We start from the raw sequence: 16,667 nt of genomic DNA on the forward strand, positions 1-16,667 counted from the left end.
TATGAAATGAATGACAAGTCTGCTCAGGGATAAGGACAACACTGGCTCAGGATATAATCAGTAGAGTGTCAGCAAGCTGTTACAGAAGTACATCAGGTTTCTCTCTTCAGAGCAGTCAGTACTTAATAGCCCACTCTTTCAAAGCTATACTACAGAATATCCTTTAAAGCCAGATGGTAAAAGGAGGTGGTGATTGCTATTTAAGTAATTCTGCAGGAATGGCAGTTTCCTGCCTTATTCCACAAGAAGTTCTCATGAGAGCCTCATTAGTGAACAAATAATGAACTACAGCAGTTCATTAACTTACATAGCTTATGTTATATGTAAATTATACCTGAATACTTATGAACAGTGGGAAGGGTTAACTGCTGACTGACACCTTGGTTTACTGATTATGAAGGAGAATGGACAAAAGATAGCATACATAAAATAACCTTCCAAGTTCTGCTTTGCTGGCTTTATAGGTAGAGAGGAGGTTATACCAGCATTAACCAATTATGAGGCTACTTAAGTCATTTTTCTTCAAACTATCAGGTCCCATTACTTGTTAAGTTGCCTGTGGTGTAAGAACTAAATGTTTAAACATGAAAAATAATCCTGTGGACATACACAGATTAGAGCTTTCAAATCTGTCTTCTGGGTTCTGTTAGCCATAATAAAAATCTTCAATTGCCAGCCAAACAACTATTCCAAATGTTTCTAAATGGAAATAAAATTGTTCTCTTGCAGAAGACATCTGTCCCATAAGTTTGTGGGGAAACTGAGTGCTTTCAGGAATATCGTTAGGAATATCCAATTCTGCTCCTTAAAAACAACAACTAGTTAGCATATGTGTTGCTTAAGGTACAGCAGAAAGTACATCTTTGGGGATCTTTTATAATCTGAATTTGATCCTACAGCATAATAATAGGGGTGAGCAAAACAGCATTAAAAACCCCCTGAAATGCTTCTCTTCTTTAAAATCTGGAATGAGGGCAGATGATGGGAGTTATTCTGATATATGAAACATTCTAATATTCCTGTGAAATAAATTCAATTATTCTGCCAATTTAAAATAGGGTTAAAGTTACTGTGCTCAATCGAAATAGCTGTTGCTTACATACACTTATTTCCACTAGGTTTTCTTAATTTTTATCTCTATTATTATTTCACAAAGCAGACTTACATTATATTAGGTCTTATATGTGATCAAGACCCAGCATTTATATTTCTCAACAATTAAATAAATACATACTGCAGTAATGCGCTAGCTTCAAAGCCTTTATAGCCACAGCTTGTTTTACATGAAGTGAGGACTGATATCTCTGAAGTAACCCTGCACTGCAAAACAGTGTATTTACACTAAAATCATGTATCATGCTTCACAATAAATGTTATGTGTTAGGTACAAATGCTCAGAAAACGGTTTCAGTTAAAGATGGCATTGCAGAACTTCATTGTAAATGTTCTCACATGAGATCACCAGATCCCTAAAACACCCATATTAGGATTTTCTATGTGAACTACCATATTTATACATACATATACATAAGACACATTGCAAAATATTGGATATGCTTCAAGGAATGTGGGGGTCACTTTGTTCAAATACTCAAACAGTGTTGATTCACAATTGGAAGGCCTAGTACATGGAAAAATTCAACATAAAATCTGGAGTTTCTGAAAGTCTTCACTAAAAACTGCATCTTAAAGGAACTGATGTACTTTTCTCCCTTTTTCCCACAGAAAAAACACGAGGACATGCAAAATCCAAAATACAGACATTGGGATGCTTTCTGAAAGTAAGCTTTAGTCAAGATCTTCCATAAATGTATATTACTTTAACTAACCCAAACAACGAAAGGGGGAGCGATCAGTCTAAGTAATACACCTAGACCGACCGTTGCGATGCCCACATGAGCTACTTCGGAGCACTGGCGCAGTGACCTATGTAACATTGCCACCTGCTGGCCAAGAAAGCGGGATGAGCAACTCTTCAAAAGTATTCTCTCCATCTATTTTGGGGTAGATCCACACAGAGAAAAGGAAGTAAATCAGGCTACTGGCAATTTTGAGTTATGGCATTACAAGCCAATACACGAAAGCAGTATTCTTATTTGTACTACGGACTTTTGTATTTAGGATTTGTATTAGGAACAAAGAAGGTTTTTAGCTTATCACCTGCCTTTTAGCTTTTAGAGAACCATCTTGAGATACCAAATTATTCTGTTATCTTGCATTTGCTGCTATCAGTTTCAGACTGTGATGGACTCATGATGAAAAAGATCAGCTCTAGGGAACTGCAGGAACAGAACAGAAGCTAATTCCTGTGAAGGAAGCCCTTAATAGAAGCAACATAGGCTACCTGTGCTGGCTTGTTCAAGAAGAGCTCCAAATTTGAGGCATGTTAAGTTCTGTCTGTATTGTGAGAAAGCTGTGGGCATGAGGCAGCCCTAGCTTCATCAGGAACACCAGAAACTCCTCTGTCATTTGATCAGGTCACCCCATACATTCTCAGAGCAGGTCTGCTGAATGTGGCCCTGGAACAGATGCCTGAAGAGCCCACACGGATTACCTTATCATCATCCTCACATGTCATGACATTGGAGAAAGGGATCTCTGCTTTGAACATCTTCCGACAGTGCATGAGCTGAACAAGCAGGTAGCAGACTGTCTTGAACTTCATTCTTTTGGCAGGCTTAATGTCTGAGAGAATCAGTCCAGGAAATATCTGTTGGTCAGGAAAACAGCATTTACAACTGTGTCATTATTCCCACCCAAACCGTTCTGTGATTCTGCGATTCTATTCCCATGCAGACATAGGTACTTGCAGACATTTCCACCATCTAGTGGTCAGAACAAAGCGATATTGCAACCAAGCAGCAACACATTTTGATAAACACTGTATATTTGCAGACGAAGATGACCTCCTCTTTTTTTAACCTGAGATATAAAGAATCTCTTGAGCAGACAGTATTTAAGCACAGTCTTCACATTTTGGAACCTCTATTTTACACAGAAATGTAGTCTACTAAAAAAGCATGTTAATGACAAACTCTGAAAGAGGCAATATTTGTATTTCTTTAACCTTAAAATAAATTCTGGAAGAATACAGGAAAACTAAGGAGGAAATGAGCATTTTTATTAATTAATGTTAAAAAACACAATTTCAGTCTTTTTCTTATCTCCTTATTTTGTTACTTCAGCCACTGGTAAGACTGTTAAAATCAGAAGAGGCTAGCTTTTGCTTTAAAGATACATTTACATACATGCTCTAAAGGAGGCTGTGAGGCACTCAGGTTCTATCTTACATCTTCTTTCTTCAAAGCAAGACGTGTTATACCATAGAGAAATAGTCTCAAAAGGGTTGGGTATAATCTCTACCTTTTACCACACAGCTCCCAGTTCAGCAAGGACAAATATTTTCTTGGTTAACTCATACGCATCCATTTAACTCTTGCTGACTTTAGTAAACCCTTAGCACATACTTTCACAGATCAGAATAAGAGTAATCCTTTGTTCTACCCTGGGTATTTTTACAAATCATATTCCTCCTTCTGGCATGTGGAACGTAAAGCAGTGCTCTGGCATGTGGAATGTAAAGCAGTGTTCATGGGAAATGTGGAAGGACCCCATGTCACCACACTATGGGAATTTGAGCTTGTAACATTAATCTTTTCTGGAACAGAAATATAAAGAAGCACAGAGGATTTAGTCCCTAGTGTTCCTGGGTACAAAAGGCAAAGCAAATCACACTCCAAAACCTTTATTCAAATGCTCTTAGCCCGCAAATGGCAATAAGGATTCTCTGTTCAGTCTTCATAATACTATGAGTTACTAGAGAAGCTTGTGTTATTACTTCAGAGATCAAGGAATGAAGAAAGAAGCATTTGTTTGGGGCATGTTTTCATGGATACTGAAATTTAGAGAGACAGGAAAAAGACACTGCTTCTATTCTGAATGGCACCTCAGGTACAGGTTTGCCATGCTAAACATGCCATGTTAAACCACACACAGAGCTATGCACTTGCATTTTCTAGAGAATCAAGGGTATATCCTCTTGATCTACCAATACTCTGTTTAGTCAGCCACACCGTGGCTATAAAACACAAGAATGACTTGTGTATACGTAGTTTCTTATTAGCATGTAGCTATGTTACAAACATACGACATGTTTCAAATGTGGGAAGGTGCCTAGGTATGCACATGTGCTTTGTTGTGCCCTGAAAGCCTGATTGAAACCAGGTAGCATCACCAGCACTGCAGTGCATGGTCATTAGCTTGAAGTTAAAAGGACACTCATGTATCTAGTATGTAATCGCTTGTATAAGTGATAGTTTAACAAAAGTGTTCATGAAGCGATTCCCAACATGATTCCCTTCTTTTGAGGGCTTTATGGCTGAAGACTTACTCTTGTATTGCAATAACCACATAGAAGATACCGTATCAGGATATCCACATACCAAATATCCTTTAAGTATTCCCAAGGACACTAAATAGAAAGTTGTTATGCTTGAGTATGGCAGATATGATAAGCTCTTGAGCTACCATTCCCAACAGCTAAAACATACTTTCTGGACAAGTATTCTGCTTATAAAAATTCTCAATTTTCCCTAGCCCTAATTCCTCTAAAAGTACTATATATTTCACTCAGTCTCCCTATCAACCTTTGCATACAGCAAAGATTAGTAACTTCTTAAAACTCCCTCCGGTTTTGCATTTTGCTCCACCTTTTTAAGACAGAGATAAAACAGAATACATAGAGGTTTACAGGTGAACCATATCTCAAGAGATCATTAGCTCTTTCTTTACCCAAACCTTTCACTGTGGACACTGCATTAACTAGGTCAACAACTTCAGTTTTAGGTCTCCGTAAGACAGGCTGGAAAATACGTTCTTAAGCAAGTAGAGAGCTACAGAAGCTGCTTGACAGCCTTCATTATGGAACTGCCACAGTAAAGGTGCAAGAGCAGCAAAGAATAGGTAAAATGTCTTACAAGCGAAAGATTGAGGAAAACATGACTCAGAAAGGGGAGCCCATGGGCACGACTATATCCACCTATAAGGATTTGTACTCCTGTGAAAAAAAGAATTTAGGCCTTCCTTGAGGCAAACTTATTACAGATGTGTTTCTGTATTAACCTGCAACTTTAAAACTTGGACTGGATACAGCCTGGCTCACTCAGGCAGTGTGACCCTGGCACACCAACATGATTGTTCCCCAAACACATGTATTCATGCACTTTCCTGTACTATATCTTCAAAGAAGTAAGTGGAACAGTTTTAGCTCACACCATCAATGAGTCTATTTTTGTTTATAAATCTTACCAGCAGATACTCTATCAACCTTTGTATGTTGGAAATACAAGGGAGCTTTCCAGCTGTCTGGAGTCAAATAGGAGTTTTTCAGCTCAGGGCGCTGGAAAAAAAAGGAGTAATGTATCTCCTTCTGGGCTCCCCAGTAAGAGAAAAACAGTGGCAAAATGGAGTGAAGTTAAGCAAAGGTTCAGCAAACCAGCTGGGGTTCTAAACCATACGGCATACAGAAGAACCTGTGGGAATTCAGTTCATTAGCTGGGAGAAGGCTATGGAGAGATCTAATTGCTATCTTCAACAACCTAAGTAGCAACTGGAGAGAAGACAGAGCCAGACTCAATGTAGAAATGATCAGAAAAAGCACAAGAGACAATGAACATAGGCTGGATCAAGGGAAATTCCTATTTGATGCTAAGAACATAAGTTTTTGCTGTGAGGATGAGGATGTGCTGGAGCAGGTTGCCCAGAGAGGCTGTGGAATCTCCAGCCAGGAAAACAGCCACACAAAGGACACTGCGGGACACAAAAGCCAGGCATACTGGCAATATGTATAATTTCATATCTATTAATATAATTAATAGATATGTATAATCTTTATATATATTAATTTATATGTTTGTGGTTTTTTTTTAATCTAGTGGCTGCAGGACACATAGATTCTGCACTGGGACTGAGGATTTTCCATCCTATCATTCTATACACACAATACTAAAAATACAAAGGAAATCTTTCCCACTTTCATCTCACAAATTACGTCCCTTTTTTTTATTGCTACTTTTACAGCAGAACACCACTTGTGACACAGTGAACTTCCAAGTGGAATATTTAAGTAATCTCACCTTCTGCTGTTATCTTCTGCTACAGGCAAGAAATGCAGTAGTCTGTTAGACGTAAAAAAACCCCAATGTTTCTCACTCTGCCTTGTTTCTGAACTTGCTCTAGGCCAGCATTAGAGGGAAACTGGACTGCAGCATTCTCATCCCAGCTCACTTTTTGTAATGCATTTTGCTTTCACACTTCTTTATGACCCTTGGGATCACCTTTTATACTGCTCACTGTTCGTTTTCTTCATCGCGTTAGGGAAGGTTGGCTGGTTGCTGCAACACAGCTGGCAAACAAGTTTAAGAGCTGGGATTTTCCAACAGAGCACTCTGAAAGCAGCCAGACTATCTACAGCTTTGTGAGTATCTTTAAGTATGCAGACAACAAACCGAGTGCTGATTAGAATCCTGGGAAAACACCCCAGTGTTTGAATCACATGTAATACCCTGGTAAGGGATTCACTGGTGCTTATCTGGGATTCTCAGGAACAGCAGCAGTCTGTTGTTCCCTTGGCTATGTTCAACTACAGCGCTTAAAATGGCATGGGACAAAAGACACTAATGAGACACAAAGCACATTTACAGAAATCATCAATGCTGTAAGCATTAAGTCTATCTGTGTTTTCTCTCTTCAGGCAGGCAGAACCATTTCTCTTGGTTAGCAGTGTTTGTCTGTTAATATCTGCACACCATTTTGCCCTGAGATAGGTATGCAAATCTTTGGCTTTTCAACCTTCTTACAGTTAAAATCATCAGACATATACTTTTCTATCCTTTTCTACTGCCCTTATGACACATTTTGCTTATACCTCAGCTGTCTGTCAGGAAAGTGTATCGGTTATTTTTGCCAGTAAGCAATATAGCTTCTATAAGACAAACTCTAAATATTCAGGACGCCTTGGCCACTTCCTTGACACAGAAAAAGTTTTTAGCAACTGTGAAGACTAAAACAATCCCTAAGAGATTAAGAACGGAGAAAATCTTACAGCAGTGCCCCATGCTTCTCCCTTCTACAGATTCCGTATTTCTGGAAGAAGAAGAGAGGAAATCAACGTTAGAGCACATTAGTAGCTCCACCATCGCTGACGGCCCAAGCTGTGTGCTGTCACATTGATGATAACGCACTGGCAGTTTCACAGCAATTGCAGAAACAATCCTGAAGATGGACAGCAACACACTGTGCAACACAGCCACCGTTCCTCTGCCTGTGTTTGCTGGGTGCTAACATAAGCGGTGTTGGGGTGCGTTATATTCCGACAACTTGCGCAATGCAGTGTCTCAGCCACAAATCGGCCCCTGTCCAGATACAAGCTAGAGCTTCCATCAAAAGGCTGTGTGCCTATCTGTTAAATTAGATTTCGCAAGGTGTATCTGAGGTGAAATGCCTAAGCTATACATTCAGATTTCCAGTTAAGTTCCTTGGTAGGAGCTGTCAGCCACTGGGAGCAAACACCACCCTGGAATGTCCTAGCTGTGGCAGAAGCAGTAGCTGCAGGTAGTCATCCATCTGAAAGCAGAAATCATTCATGCCCATCTTTGAGCTCATATGCTTCACTCGGGGCATTTCAAATTAGAACAATTCTGTCAAATATATTCTTGCTGGCTGCATGCTACAAAGGATAGAGTTTGTCTGAGTAGCTGAAGAAGTTTTCACATGCTTTGCATTAACTGTAGAGCTCTCTTCTGTTGTTACTTAGAGTCCAGGTGTTAGAGCTCTAGCACTCCAGAAGGGCTGGTAAGCATGTGGTCACTTAAGTTAAAATACCCTCAGAATGAACTAGTCCAGAAAGCTGACAACTTACAATGACCATGAAAACTCTCTTGAGACGAAGTGAACTGGGTATTTCTATGAAAGTCAGATACAAAGAAGTCCTAGGGAGCTGCCAGCCATATGGATGGATTTATTGGGCCAGAAGCGCTCTGTGGAAAACAGGAATTTTACATGTTTGGAAAAAGGAGGGGAACCTGAGAACAGTTTGGTATGTTCATGTAGGCATAACCAGAGTGATTAAATCAAATTAACTTTGCAGAGAAGGAAATTTCCTACAAGTACAGGTGGAACTTCAGTTTGAATGGAAATACTAAATTAAAAAGAAGTGCAGTAATTTCAGACCTGTTGTTTCACACAGGTTTATTTTGTTCCTTCTGTAGCCTTCTTTTTCTTTAGTTATTGTTCACATGATGATATCAAGATACTATCTTTTAATCAGGTCAGACAAAATCCAACAAACTGCTATCAAAAATCCTAGTAATACATAGCTTATATACACACACTGCTTCACTTTAAAAAGATAGATGAAAGTACTATTAAGACATGCTAGAAAGCATCTCAAGAGGGTGTAAGAGCAGTTATTTGAGTGAAACATGCTAGATGCTAACAGTGATTCACAGGTAAAAGTGATTTATGAATAAAGTCAAAAGGCAAGCACATGGAGTCATTATGTATTTCATCCATACAACACAAAAAAGCTAGCATGAATCTATGTTGTTTTCTCTGTGATGTATTGTACAAAGTTCATTCCATGCCTGGGGAAAACAAAAACCAAATCATCCACAAGGAAGACATAAGCAGACAAAACCTGTTGGTTGGTGTTGGAAAGATATGATTCCTAGTAATTTATTTTAACATAGAAGGCAGATCAGCTGCTTCATGCAACAAAGCTGATTAACAGTAAAGGAGGATGTTGTACTCCAAGTCAAAAAATACTGCCTTTTCAAGCAGCAGAGCGATAGAAAATGTGTTTATTTCCTATAACTCCTTGGTGACAGGACTGCAATGCAGGAAGTTTAAAATCCCATCTGTTTATGCTAGATGAAACAACAACAGATGAAAATGATGTGACAGCCTTTGCCACTTTTCTTGCAGCCGTTGTCATGCAAGTTAGAACGAATCTCAGGTTGCTGAATTTCTGCCTATTGGATCATGAGTCAAAGAAATTAAGTGATCAGCCTTTTGAGCGGCTAAATCCATCTGCAGCTCGTAACAAATCATGCCGCAGGTGTAATGGTGTAGTTAATTGCTCTACATTTCTTCTATAGTTAATTGCTCTACATTTCTGCTGTTTGCAGGACCTTTTCCATTTTAAATAGGATTTTCCATTGAATGCTTCCGAGTTGTGTTTGCTTATTGAGAAGATTCTTGAACCTTCAGGCTTTCAATTCAGTTTTCCTGAAATCCTAAGATTGAAAAAAATGCTCGTCTTCCTCAAATACTGCTTTACCTTCTCTTTCAAAGAGACTGCTGGTGTTTTGGTTTGGCTACAATTATTTTTTGGACAAAAATAGAACTGAAATTTTAGCTGCCTGCATTGAAACGCTTAGGACATGGTTCAACACCAGGCAGGAGACAGAGTGCCATACCTCCAACCAGCATCTGCTTCCTTCTGGCTGCATAACTAAACAAAACAAGGACTCGGGAAAAAACAGACCCTGTCACCTGGGATTTTGGTCATAGCATCACTCAGACAATTCAGATAATAGAGAAGGGCTGTCCAAGCTCCAGAAAGGATTTTCTGAGACTGTCTGCCATGGCTTTGTATATATGTGATAAGGTAGGAAAGAGCAATGTCAGCCTTTCCAGAGAAACAGCTAGTTTCCAAAGGGCAAACAGATGTACTACTCGCTTTCATGGATTTTTCATGGATTTCTGTCACTGTGTGCTATTCGTATCAGTTTTACAACCCCCTTTTCTGGACACAGGTCTACTGCTTCCTGTGGTCTAGAGCATTATTTGTCTTTGCCTTAGCTCTGGAGCTGGCAAAGTTACTTAGTGCAGCTGGTTACCTTAATCTGGCAATGAGTAACAGTGACAGCAGGCTCACTTCTGTAAATGCAAAACCTAACACATTCCCCTCACAAACACTTGATCACTTCTGACCACTGCTTGGCTATCTGTAAAAGTACCTTAGGAATTTTAATTATCTGTGCTGGGCTGTTGAAATCAATGAGCCTTTTTCAAAGCTAAAGAGATGCCATCAAAGAGAACTGCTGCAATAAAAGTAAGCACGACCGAATACAAAATCACTCAGTTATCACCAAGTTTGTGGCCAAACCTTAGGAGGTGTGACACTGCAGGAGAATCATACCTTCTAGAGCAACCACAGAAGTGAAGTACAGTGCAGCTAAGCTCACTACCTCTGCTGTGCTTTTGGAAGCCAGCTACAGAAGCTGTAAAACTGAGACTATGACCAGTGTCAATGCTGACAATGAGAACATAAAGAATTCTAATGAAACCAGATCCAGTCTATTAAAACACACCATAAATTAAATTTTAAGCATACAGATTAGTAAGGCAGATTAGAGAGGAATCATTAATGGAAAAAGCCAGTATCTGGGTCTAAGCAGAGTTACAAAGTTCTTGTAAGGGTCTCTGATATTAATGTATCTGGCCTATATTTTTTGCTCTGATAAAACATCCACATGCAGTAATATTTACAATACTTCAGAAAGCCAGGACCTTTTGAAACTAAGAGAATGTCCATGTGTTTAAAGCATAGGGTATCATGAATATTTCATGTGTTAGAAAGAGAGCTGTCTTTCTAACTGGATCAGACCTGTTTGAAAAGTCCAAGATATTCATGTGCATGTCAGCCTTTGTAGCTAGTTACATTAATCAAACTTTTCAAACCTTGTTTTGGCCCACATCACTATAGGCTGTAGTATCAATAACAATAAATAAATTATAAGTAAGAAATAATAAATATAAATAATATACAATATGCAACATATATATAAATAATAGATGTATAAAAAAGAATAATAAAATAGCATGAAACCATAATTAAACTTTACTTAAAAGAAATGTGCATTTTCAGAACTACAAACTTTGTCAGGGCACTGTAACATTTTGTATTGTATTAAAAAAGCCTTATTTGCAAAAATCTTTAACTATGATGGCCAGCAAAAGAATTTGATTTGAAAATTTTCTGTATGCCTTTGGAAATCACACAAATTATTTAAGTCTGTTTAGAAGCTCTTTATGCAGCCAAACGTGCATAATTATTGCTTAATAACAATAATAGACTAATATAATCTCTACTAAAATAAAACCTGTAACAAAACAAAAACAAAAGTATTCCCTCAGTGGCCACTTAAAAGTGCTCTCTCACGTTAGCTTATACACCAGACTTACATACCTGATCAGATCACAACATTGTGGTTGTTGGCTGATTCGGTAACAGATTAAAAAAATAATGGAATACTTTATAATGTGTTCATGTTTAAGACATAACTAGTACATGAATGAATTGTCTTACATTGTTTCTCATTCTTGGTTTGGGTGTTATTTGTGATGAAAGATCTCCCTGCCAGACTAAATATGGGACAGTATGGGGTATGTGTCTCCTAAATAAATTAATAAAAATTATAAAACCCTAAGTGGGCCTATTTACCTTCCAAATTCAACAGATTCATGGCCATCTGTTGCTCATAGAATGGACTTTCATCCCTCTTGGCATCATAGCTGATAAAGTCAGTTCATATTAATGTCAGATGATGCATAAAGAATAAAAAATGTGTCTGCATTTCAGCTACTAAGGCTCTGGAGGAAGAAATACAACATTAATCCAGCAGATATTTGAATTCACCTAGAGAAACTCTATCTTGTCTGTGCTTCATGGGTAGCTTTCTGCTTCGATGTCTCTGAAGAGTTAATGACTGAATCAGAGTAGGAGGGGACAGCAGGCTTTTATTCTGAAGGTAAATACAGTATTATGTAGCTTGTGGTCCAGTGATTGGTATGCAAGTACATGAAGACTGGAGTTGTGTGGTGTACTGTAAGAAACAACAAACTGACATGCTGATTGATCTGTGAGCCCAGAGGAGAAGCTAGTCAAGACCAGTACAATTCAGAAGAGTTTCTCTGTGCCAGTTTGGCTGACACACCATTCATGCATGTCGGAGAGCTAAAGTTAGCCAAGCTGTACTGCAGCACCTGCCACTTCCACAAGCCCATCAGTGGCACCACTTGGGTGGGGTGGCATTTGGTTTATGTAGCTGATGACAAACTCATCAGTCATTTCTCACCTGCAGTTTCTCAGCAATCTTGCAAAGATGAAGAAATGTGTGCTCACACAATAGTAGGCTCTCATCCTTGCGCATTAAACATGCATTGACCTGGTTTACTTTAATATGGGAGTGTCAAGGTTCTGTTCCTCAATCACTGGTAAATGCAGCTGAGTTGACACAACACAGTGTCTCTCTCCTTGTCTCTGTGCACCAATCTACCAACAATTTCCTAAAATTAAAATATTTCTCTTCTCAATATGAAATGAAACCTGATACATAATAACATGGGAAATTAAATTATACATAATGCTCTAGGAGTGAAAACAACAGGAAACCAAACCAAACATACCTGGCAGCATTTAGCAACACACCTGCCTTAATTCATCTCACCCTTACGTTTTCTTCTTTACTGGGATTAGTTAATCTACAAACTGATTCTGGTTTTAAGAGAGCTACCAGAAAACTGGCTCCCTGGCTGCCAGAGCAGATCCAGCCCACTGTCTTCCCACCTGTTTTCTTTCACACCATCTAAAACCAAATTTAAACATCTACACCAGCGGAAGAACTGCTATAGATGAGACTGCAGGATTTCCACAGTGAATGAGAACACTCCATCTCTCTAATTACAAGATGCTTTAGAGGAAGTGTATAAAAAACCCCCACCCTTGCAGCAGCCTTTCTGGGGTAAATGAACAGGATCTTTCACTCCCAGAATCAAATTCCCCAGTGACCGAACTTTCAACATTTCCATAAAAACTCCCTAAGTCAGCAAATTCAGACCAAGAAACTGACTGCAGGCATGGAATTCAAGATGACCTGTTTTTTCCTGGTTGCATTTTGGTCGAACACCCATTGGCTAACACCCCCAAGCATGGACCTTTCACATCACTTTATAACGTGGTCTGTATTGGTTTCATACTTTCAGAAGTGGATATTACAATTTCCCTCTAAAGACCAAATCCTTGAATGAAACTTGTTTGGGCAGAGTCTCAGAAGATAAGGGTGCAAAAGTCTGTATCCCAAGCTGGCTGTCTGAGATAAAGAGCAATAAAGTTCCTCTTGGCCTGTAATCATGACATGGCAGGTAACTTCTAAGACAAGCCTCATTTGACATGGAAAAGGTCGGAACAAACTGAATGTGTTTACCTGATGATTATGGACTTTCAAGACTTCTACTGAGGTCACAACATTTTTTTAGTAGAACAAAAGGCTGCCCTAACCTCAGTAACTGGTTGAGGAAGAAAGGTGTGACTATAAATGAACTTGTTGGAAAACCCATGTTACCACCTTCACTGCATGCTGAGATCCTAGATATCACCATCGCACTGCTGTGCCTCTGTTCTTCATATTCATATATGGTTAGAACAAGGAGTCACATTCATCTCCATTAGGGTGGCTAAATCCTGAGTAACATCTAAGAAATTAAGTTCGTGCTCAAACGAGTTAAAATCTTCTCTTACCTTATTCTTTCCACACTTTCCATTTTCTGTTCTCCACCAAAAAGAAGAAAAGAGCAGAAAACGTTATTGTCCCTCAACAGTACTGGTGACTTATGCCCAGTACATCTCCAGGGGTCTGACAAAAGGAAGAAGCTGAAGGGAGAGGAAAGCTTAAGAAAAGGTGGAGGGAAAGGCAGCTCAGATACAAAAGGGATGACCAAAATAACTGTGGCAGCCTGAGGTGACAGAGCAAGAAGGATAACATTGAAACTGTCACAAGCAGCGCAGTGTGGCAGAAGAAAAGAACATGCATGCTCTGGATAGAGGACATATTATTTGTTGCAATGATCCCATAAAATTTACTCAGCTTCATAAATACCTGATCTATGGAATGGTGGTATCTACATTCAAAAGCAGGATGGTTGGCAGCAGCCTCTTCCTCTGACCTGGATAAATGGCTTGTGTTGTACAGGCTGGCCACACAGCAGCATATCCAGACTTCCAGGGGATGTTAGTTCAATCACTGTTGAAATCATTTCACTAGTTTTTCTACTGTGGGCATGCCATATCTGTAAATACTACCTTTTCTGTGTCTATTCATCAGGAATCCTCTAGGTCCCGTAAAGGAGCCACCAGTATTGCAAGTGATGTAAAAAGTGTTAAGAGAGCCTAAGTAAAACGGGAATATGGGAACGAAAGAGTAAAGAAAAACAGAAAGAAAACCAGCCAAGCTGTGAGCATTACTATTCTGAAACACCCTTTTGAAGGGAGAAGGAAGGGAAGAGGGAATTGACGCTTCTGAGTAACGTTATGTGATTTCTGATAGAATGATTACAGAATCTGAAGAGCTTTTAGAAATCAGAAATACCAGTATTGCCTCTGCTTTCAGAATAACACAGAACAGCTGTTAAATTACGGAAACACCACAGAATAAGATGGAATGTGTGGAGCTTACCTTCCTACGATGGGATGGCACAATAAAAAATGTTTCGATATTATGCTTCTTCAAGAAACTATTCCTTTCATGACCATATCCTGGTTCTACCTCATAGTCCCCATTTAGGCACTCTAAGGTGGTCTTTGTAATGTGAACTTTCCTGGAGGGAAAAAGATGACGTTGTTTAAAGCAAAGATACATTATGATCAAGTTGCTACTGAAATACAGCCCTGAGCAGAATCATAGAATCACAGAATGGTTTTGGTTGGAAAGGACCTTAAGATCATTCAGTTCCAACCCCCTGCCATGGGCAGGGACACCTCACACTAAACCATGTCACCCAAAGCTCTGTCCAGCCTGGCCCTGAACACTGCCAGGGATGGAGCATTCACAACTTCCTTGGGCAACCCATTCCAGTGCCTCACCACCCTTACAGTAAAGAACTAGTTGAGAAAATCATAAAGACACAAAGAGGTCAAATTACATGCAAAATCCCATTTTGATGTATAAACAGCTTTGTTTTGTCTTTTCAGCCAAATAGAACACAGAGATATTTCCATCACATGCAGTTTCCAAGCTTGAGCTGTAAACAGAAAGATAACTCTTGACTGTCCAAACACTTGCAGATTTATTGATTTATGGCAAGTGGAAGTCTGCACATCATCTTCCAAATTGTGTGGCTCTCCTCCATGCTTACCTCACTGCCTGCTTGGAAAAACATCCTGCTCTTTGAAACTTGTGATTTCACATTCTGAATCCCTCTTATGCATTAAGCAGAAATTCCCTTTTCTATTCCCCTTCATGGCTTTGACCTTTTCATTTACTTACAGCTTCGTAGGCAGCTTTTTACTTCGCTTTGTTTTGGCAGCACAGCCATCTTTGACACTATCAGTGAGTTTTATTATGCTGAAAACTGTCCTTACATTTTCTCCCAAAAGGCTCCTTACATTTGCAATGTCCTCACAGAAGATATCTGAAAAGCAATTACTGGTTTCCTCTATTAAACATGTGTTCAGATTTTTGCTTGCTGGAAAGCCTTAAGGTAAGGAAACATCCCAAACACACTGACTAAATCGTCTGAGGCAGATGTATGTAACACGGAGAAATGGACTCAACCATAAAAATCACGAGGTTTCACTGTCCCCCTGTTCAGCAAACCATGATCTCATAAACAGAGGATGATTGGTCCCAGTCCAAATGGGAGTTGCACATAGAAGCACACCAATGCACCTTTGAGAAAGTGCTCTGTGTGCATTTAAGTTGAGTCCAAGGCGGTCCAAGGAGTACTTAAATTCCAGGACATGCCCCATGGGCTGGCTGCAGGTTTATGTGCTACCGTATCACTTGCACACACACCATCAGTATCTGAGTCCATAAACAGGTATTTTTTCTGTAGCATGCTGCTACTGTTGGAAACATTACCATGTAAAAGGAGTAAGGCTCACACCTGTACATGTGTAGAGGTGCAAGGAAAAATATTTCCTGGAATAACTAGAGGTCATTACTTTTATACATGAAATGGTGAAAGTCTAGCACTGCTGCATTCCTGGCATTGCCTCATTCCTACTCTTTATATTTGGCAGCTTCTAATGAGGATTTTGCTTGGAAATATTTTGCTTCTATTTTAGCCTATTATGAATGTAAATATCATTTTGAGAATTTCATAGGATAAATCACATAATATATTAATTGCTGTTATTGAACACTGCCCTTATGGGTAGCACGTGCCTCAAAGAAGGAACTAAATTCTTCACCCATACAGGTTTCTGTTTCATGTTCTATGTTTTTTTTCCAGACTTACCCAGGCAATCCTCCAGCTTCCATTACATTGGCTAAAGTCACATCATTTGACCAGACATCATATTGCCATTTTCGGAGACCCAGGACCCCACAGAGCACCCTGCCTGTATGCAATCCAACTCTCATGTTGAGATCAACTTCTGTGGCTTCTGCAACAGATCTGGAATAGAAAGCATCATGAAGTCAGTCTTTAGGCAACAACACTGCTCTTGATTTTCTTCCTCTCTCTCTTCTTCAAAGTTAAAATATGAATCTTTTTGGACATATAGATATACATTTTTAATATATATAGATAGATATACACACACACACTTTGAAAAAGACAGGATCATTGATAAATGATATATTCAGGCACTGTTCTTTTCCTTC

The 16,667-nt window shown here is 39.2% G+C and overlaps 1 protein-coding gene across 1 annotated transcript in view; it reads right to left on the reverse strand.

The window, feature by feature from the left end:
- The window catches only part of ADCY1 (adenylate cyclase 1), a 142,973-nt gene that overhangs the window by 33,065 nt on the left and 93,241 nt on the right, over positions 1 to 16,667 (reverse strand). Inside the window, exons 6-8 of the mRNA XM_061464595.1 lie at positions 16,300 to 16,458; positions 14,517 to 14,658; positions 2,555 to 2,710 (exon numbers count right to left, since the gene is read on the reverse strand). Coding sequence (XP_061320579.1) covers positions 2,555 to 2,710; positions 14,517 to 14,658; positions 16,300 to 16,458 — 457 coding nt within the window. The remainder of the gene's footprint in view (positions 1 to 2,554; positions 2,711 to 14,516; positions 14,659 to 16,299; positions 16,459 to 16,667) is intronic.

Source organism: Pezoporus flaviventris, unplaced genomic scaffold (assembly GCF_033815535.1).
Source record: "Pezoporus flaviventris isolate CSIRO_AGI_PZ_B2104156 unplaced genomic scaffold, CSIRO_AGI_Pfla_v1 ptg000037l, whole genome shotgun sequence".
NCBI classification, from domain to species: Eukaryota; Metazoa; Chordata; class Aves; order Psittaciformes; family Psittacidae; genus Pezoporus; species Pezoporus flaviventris.